At 41.0% G+C, this 6,113-nt stretch overlaps 1 protein-coding gene across 1 annotated transcript; it reads left to right on the plus strand.

Moving 5' to 3' along the window:
• Positions 1–443: 443 nt before the first annotated feature.
• LOC125482331 (splicing factor 45) lies at positions 444–4,114 on the plus strand (the record flags this gene model as incomplete). The annotated part of the gene is made up of 3 exons (XM_048594385.1): positions 444–583; positions 1,391–1,507; positions 3,948–4,114. Coding segments are annotated over exons 1-3 (407 nt in total), but the record flags the coding sequence as incomplete, so codon positions are not given.
• Positions 4,115–6,113: the final 1,999 nt, after the last annotated feature.

Genomic DNA, 6,113 nt, shown 5'->3' on the forward strand with positions numbered 1-6,113 from the left:
TTTTTTTTATCTGTAATGTATTTTAGTTCAGATTGTTGCTAAAACCACAGGCAACTTTTTTGTTTGTTTGATCAATTACATTAATTTGCTGGGTGCTTCTGAAGCTTTGTGTTTTTATTTAGATTTAAAACAAATGTATTATTTTTCCTTCATGTTCTCATCTGCTTCTGCTTTTCTCCCCCAAACCACTCAGTAGTGAATTGACTCCTGCTGGTTTGCATTGTTGTTTTTCACACAAGTAAATGTTAACCATAAATAAACTCTTCCTTTCTCTGCTAGGGCCTCAAAAAGATCACTCGAATTTGTAGGAGAGGAGTAGAATGTGAAATGCTGTCTGAATGCTGAAATGTTGCTTTAAAAAAAACTCTGAAGATGTTGGAGTTGCTTACTTAATGAATTTGTCACTTTACGAAAGTGTGATTTTATTTCCTGTTTATTGCAGCCGTGAAGGGAAGGTGAAATGTCCCTGTACGATGATTTGGGGGTTGAGACCAGCGACTCAAAGACAGAGGGCTGGTCAAAAAATTTCAAACTCCTTCAGTCTCAGCTGCAGGTGAAGAAAGCAACACTTACACAAGCAAAGGTAATATTTTTTATTTTTCACCTCTTTATTTACAAGCCAGGCTCGAAGTACAGTAATATTGCTAAATAATGGAAACTCGGTCACATTTTCGTACAGGAAGGCCAACTGTTGGGCAAACTCCCTCAGAGGTATTTTCCTCAACCAATCTGTGTTGTGCACTTCCTTGTGTGAGCAGAGAACTTCTCCTGCATTCAGCTTTTGAGATCTTCCCTTAAAATGTGCTGCAATCCATTGTGGATTCTTTGTCCTCCTCTTGTTACTAATGCCCACTCCATACTCGATATAACAGCTCAGGTGAAACGACCCTGAGAACTGAAGGCTGTGTGTTTTGGCTTACGATGCTTCCAGTCTTTGCTGGTGCCTGATCTTCATCCAGCACTTTGCGACTGAGATGAAGGAAAAGTTAATGATCAGTTTGTTTCTGTTCCAAAATCCTGGAAGATGGATAATGATTGGAAATATTGGCTACTCACCCCGTTCCCCCCTTTTATGGCTGAAGCAAGGTGCAAATATTGTTGAAGGGTGAAGAAGATAAGAATTATTTTAAAAAGCAAAATGATCTGTTTGTGATGAACAAGTCTGAATAACTTTTATCACTTACTGGTTATTCACACAGTTTATCGTCTGCGAATTTCTGTTTCTGATAATGTTTATCAGCAGGAGATATGTTACTGTTAATGTCTTGTGGTGGGATGATTTATTAAAGAGTTATTTTCTTTTTGAGTTTACTATCTTTTCAGTTGGAAGACTTTGTTCTTTTGGTAGAAACTGACACTGGTTCTAATTCATGTCTGCTATTGCTTCTAGACCCAGCGCTCAAAGCAGAGCACAGTTTTAGCTCCAGTTATAGACCTCAAGCGAGGCACCTCTGGGGATGACAGGCAGATTGTTGACACACCACCTCATATAGCATCTGGCTTAAAGGTAAGAATCTCTTCAGGATTTCATGAATTATGTTTTTTACTGGTTTTGAACATTTTATTTGCTGACAATTTTGGTCTCGTAATTCACAAGGACAGAAGCAAGAATTCCACACGGGTTGGTCGTTTAGCAATTTGACTGGTTGGTCAGCAGATTGCCACAGAGTATACAATGGGAAATTATTGTTAATTTCGAAAAAGATGCAATTTGTGGACATGTTCTTTCTGCTGTTAGGGGATAAGTTAGGGGATAGATATGAATCTATCTAGTTTCTACCAAGTGTAAATTAGCACTTTGAGACAAACACAGAGAATGCTGGAGAAACTCAGCAGGTCTACCAGCGACTGTGGGGAGAGAAACAGAGGTAACGTTTTGAATCTCAGTAGTTGGAATGTGTGGCCTACATTCCTGGCATTGCATCCGCCAATCCGAGTCTACTTGCTAACTAATCTGCCTCTTTTCTCATGCAGTTTAAATTGTCATTCCCTTTGCAATTTGGCATTCTTGTGTCTTTCGTGATGAGTGCAAGACACAAAATTCAACAACGTGTCTATTTCTGTTTTAGCAATATTCACGTTCAGCTTAAGCAGGTAGCTTTTGACTCTTTCCCGTGGCTCTTTGTAAAACTGTAGTGGTGGCAGATATATTGCCACAGTTCAACAAATCTCTGGAACCTCTCCCAAGTAACTCTGGAGATTACCAAGGCCTTGCTGATGGTCATGGTTAGATGGCAATTGGAATCAGAGCTGTCAAGAATGATTGGGTCCTTCTTTAGTCATTCAGCATGAAGTCAGCAACCTGGCTCACATCGGCCAACAGAGAGTAATTGAATTACATTTTACTTTGAATTGAAGTAAAGAATTGTGCATTGGTTTCTTTGATTTGCTTTTTAAAGGGTTACCTGTAATCTACAAGTACAGGTTACATGGTTACAGGTTAGTAAGTGGTTTGAGTTTAAAAGGAAAACCGCAAATTCTGGAAATCAGAATTAATACTGAAAAGTCTGGAAGTGGAGGGTGAGGTCATGCAACATGTAATTGAGCCAAGTTATAATATCATAAATAGCATCCTTATAACAAGTGGAAATGATGTGGCATTTCACTTTTCAGAACTGAAACGTTTGTAAAAATGATTGCCTGTCAGAAAATCAGTAGCAGTAATTAAGATGTGGCATTTCTGTTTAGAAAATAGAGAAGTATTCTTCCATAACTATGATCTTATCAGAATGATATGATTTGATTTTGATCCCAGCAGGTGAAGTGAAATATTTATTGAAAATTTCTGTTTTTACGAATGTTGTGCGGTACTGATCTGAAAGCTTTGACTCTAGCTCCGAGGTGGTTGTGTTTAGAAAGCTCTCACTGGCCCACCAGCTAATCTTAGTTAAATGCTCTAGACATTGGTGTAAAGGGTAGAATTTCAAAACTTGCAGATGACGCAAACTTTGCAAGTATTGTGAATTGTGAGGAGGATAATGTTAAATTTCAAAAGGTTTGACGGATGGGTTGCTCAATTAGCAGATGAAATTTAATGCAGAGAAAAGTGAAGTGATTCATTTCAGTAGGAAGAACAGAGACAATATAAAATCAGGGATACAGTTCTAAAGAAGTTGCAGGAACTGAGAGATCTGGGTTATATGGACACAAATTGTTGAAAGTGTGAGGGCAAATAAAGACCACAGTTACTGTGTGAACGTGCTTTGTAAAGGGACATGAAGAACAAAAGCAAGGAAGCTATAATATATCTCTGGTTAAGACACTTATACTAAAACACTAGTTCAACCTGAAGTAAAAGGCTTTATTCATTTCTGGGCTCCACACTTTAGGGAAGGCTTGAAGGCATTAGAGAGAGACAATGCTGAAAAGATTCACGAGATGGTCACACAGGTGAGGCGGATCAGTGACATAGATTGGACAAAACTATTTTGCTCAGAGAGGAGAAGATTTGATGGTGATATTCCAAAATCAGATGGGGTCAGGATAGAGGGGAGAAACAGCTCCCATTGTTGGAAGGATCGAGAAGCAGAAGATGCCAATTTAAGGTGATTGGTAAAAGAAGCAATGGCAACATTAGAAAGAACCTTTTACTCATTGAGTAGGTAGGATCTCAAATGCGTCTCAATCCACCTGAGAGCATTGCGCAGCCAGAATCAACTATGGCTTCCAAAAAGGTCTTGAATCATCACGTAAGGAGGAAATATTTGAAGGTTAAGTGGAAAAATGGGGTAGTGACACTAGGTGAATTGCTCTGGCAGAGAGTCAGCCTAGATGCAAAGGGCTAAGTGGCCTCTTTCTTGGCTGTAATAATTCTGTGATTCAGTTCTTTGACTCTTCATTTATGACCGTGGCAGAATATATCCCTATCTGAGGAGGGTCTTGTGTATAAAATCAGGTACTGTTTTGCTTTAGTATTTAACATATCAACTATTGCTACTCTTTCCAAGGATCCGGTACCAAGTGGATTCTCTACAGGAGAGGTTTTGATCCCATTGGCTGATGAGTATGACCCCATGTACCCAAATGACTATGAGAAAGTTGTGAAAAGACAGCGCGAGGACAGACAACGACAGCGTGAGCTGGAACGACAGAAAGAAATTGAAGAAAGGGAAAAGTAAGTGTTTGGAAAGCTCTGAATGTTTTTTTGTGTTTGAAGGAGGATTGCAAGAATACTAGTTTACCAAAAATGTGCCTCAAATAGTTTGATGTTTGAGACATTGAACATAACAGTTCCCAACATCAGCAATTTCGTTGGCAACATGAACTGACATGCCAAACTATCTAACTGGGCCACTTTTGAAGTTTAATTTTTCTTTTATCTTCACTCTGTTTTCTTGCAATTTGCATCATGCCATCTAGAATTCTCAGTATGGAACTCTGACCAGCAGCTTAGTTTCAGTGTTTTTGTAGAAGGCAGTTGGAGTATGAAGAGTGTGTTTGTGTGAATATTTTGCAGAGTAATGGATTCAAGAGTTTGAGAGATGGAACCATGGATGATGGGAGCTCAATTTTTTGCCTTCAGAGGCTCGTTCTTCCCTATTGTAAAAGCTTCGTGGACTCCTGTAACATTTTAAAAAATTCATTCAACTGTTCTAATGCAGTTACAACACTAGCATCTACCATGTGGAAGATTGCCCACGTATATACTGTACATAAAAAGCAGACAATTCCAACCAGGACAATTACTGTACCAACAGTCTACTCACAATCATCAGTAAAACGATGGAAGTTGTCATCAACAGTGCTATAGCTCAGCAGTAGCCTTCTCAGTGACGCCCAGTTTGGGTTCTGCTAGGTGCACTCAGCTCCTGACATCACTACAGCCTTGGTTAAAACATGGAAAAAAGAGCTGAATTCCAGAGGTGAGGTGAGAGTGACTGCTGTGACATCGAGGCTGCATTTGACTGGGTGTGGCAACAAGGAGTCCCAGCAAAACTGGAATCAATCTGTATTAAGAAGCAAACTCTCCGCTGGTTGGAGTCATACCAGTCACATGGGAAGATGGTTGTGAGTTTTGGAGGTCAGTCATCTCAGGTCTAGGACATAGCTGCAGGAGTTCCTCAGGGTAGTGTCCTAGGCCCAAACATCTTCAGCTGCTTCATCAATGACCTCCTCTCCATCATAAGGTCAGAAGTGGGGATGTTTGCCGATGATTGCACAAAGTTCAGCACCATTCATGACTCCTCAGATACTGAAGTAGTCCGTGTTCAAATGTAGCAAGATCTGGACAATATCAAGGCTTGGGCTGACAAGTGGCAAGTAACATTCATGCTGCACAAATGCCAGGCAATGACCATCTCCAATAAGAGGCAATCTAACCACTGTTGCTTGACATTCACTGACATTACTATTACTGAATTCTCCACTATCAACATCCTTGTGGTTGCCATTGACCAGAACTTCAAGTGGATTTGCCACATAAACACAGTGGCTGCAAGAGCAGGTCAGAGGCTAGGAATACTGTGGCGAGTAAGTCACCTCCTGATTCCCCAAAGCCTGTCTGTCATCTACAAGCCACAAGTCAGGAGTGTGATGGAATGCTCCCCACTTGCCTGGATGGATGTGGCTCTGACAACACTCACGAAGCTTGACACCATCCAGGACAAAGCAGCCCGCTTGATTGGCACCACATCCACAAGCATCCATTCCCTCCACCACTAGTGCTCAGTAGTTGTGTGCACTATCTACGGCATGCAATGCAGAAATTCAGAGAAGCCCCACAGGGAGCACCTTCCAAACCCATGACCACTTCTTTCCAAAAGGCCAAGGACAGCAGGTACACGGTAACACCACCCCCTGCAAGTTCCTCTCCAAGCCACTCATCATCCTGACTTGAAAATATATCACAGTTCCTTCTTTGACACTGGGTCAGAATCCTGGAACTCCCTCCCTTGTGTGTTAACCTATTGTATGTGGACTGGTGGTTCAAGAAGGCAGCTGTCCACCACCTTCTCGATGGCAGCTAGGGGCAGGCAATAAATGTTGGCCCAGCCAGTTACACCCACATCCCACGAGTGAGTAAAAAAAACTTCAGTGGGACACTAGCGCCAATCTGTCCTTAGTGTTCTGTCCATGTTTATCACTGTAGTCAGATCAGTTTAGTCTGTACATCT

Source organism: Rhincodon typus, unplaced genomic scaffold, assembly GCF_021869965.1.
Source record: "Rhincodon typus isolate 14 unplaced genomic scaffold, sRhiTyp1.1 hic_rhity00008874, whole genome shotgun sequence".
Classification (NCBI taxonomy): domain Eukaryota; kingdom Metazoa; phylum Chordata; class Chondrichthyes; order Orectolobiformes; family Rhincodontidae; genus Rhincodon; species Rhincodon typus.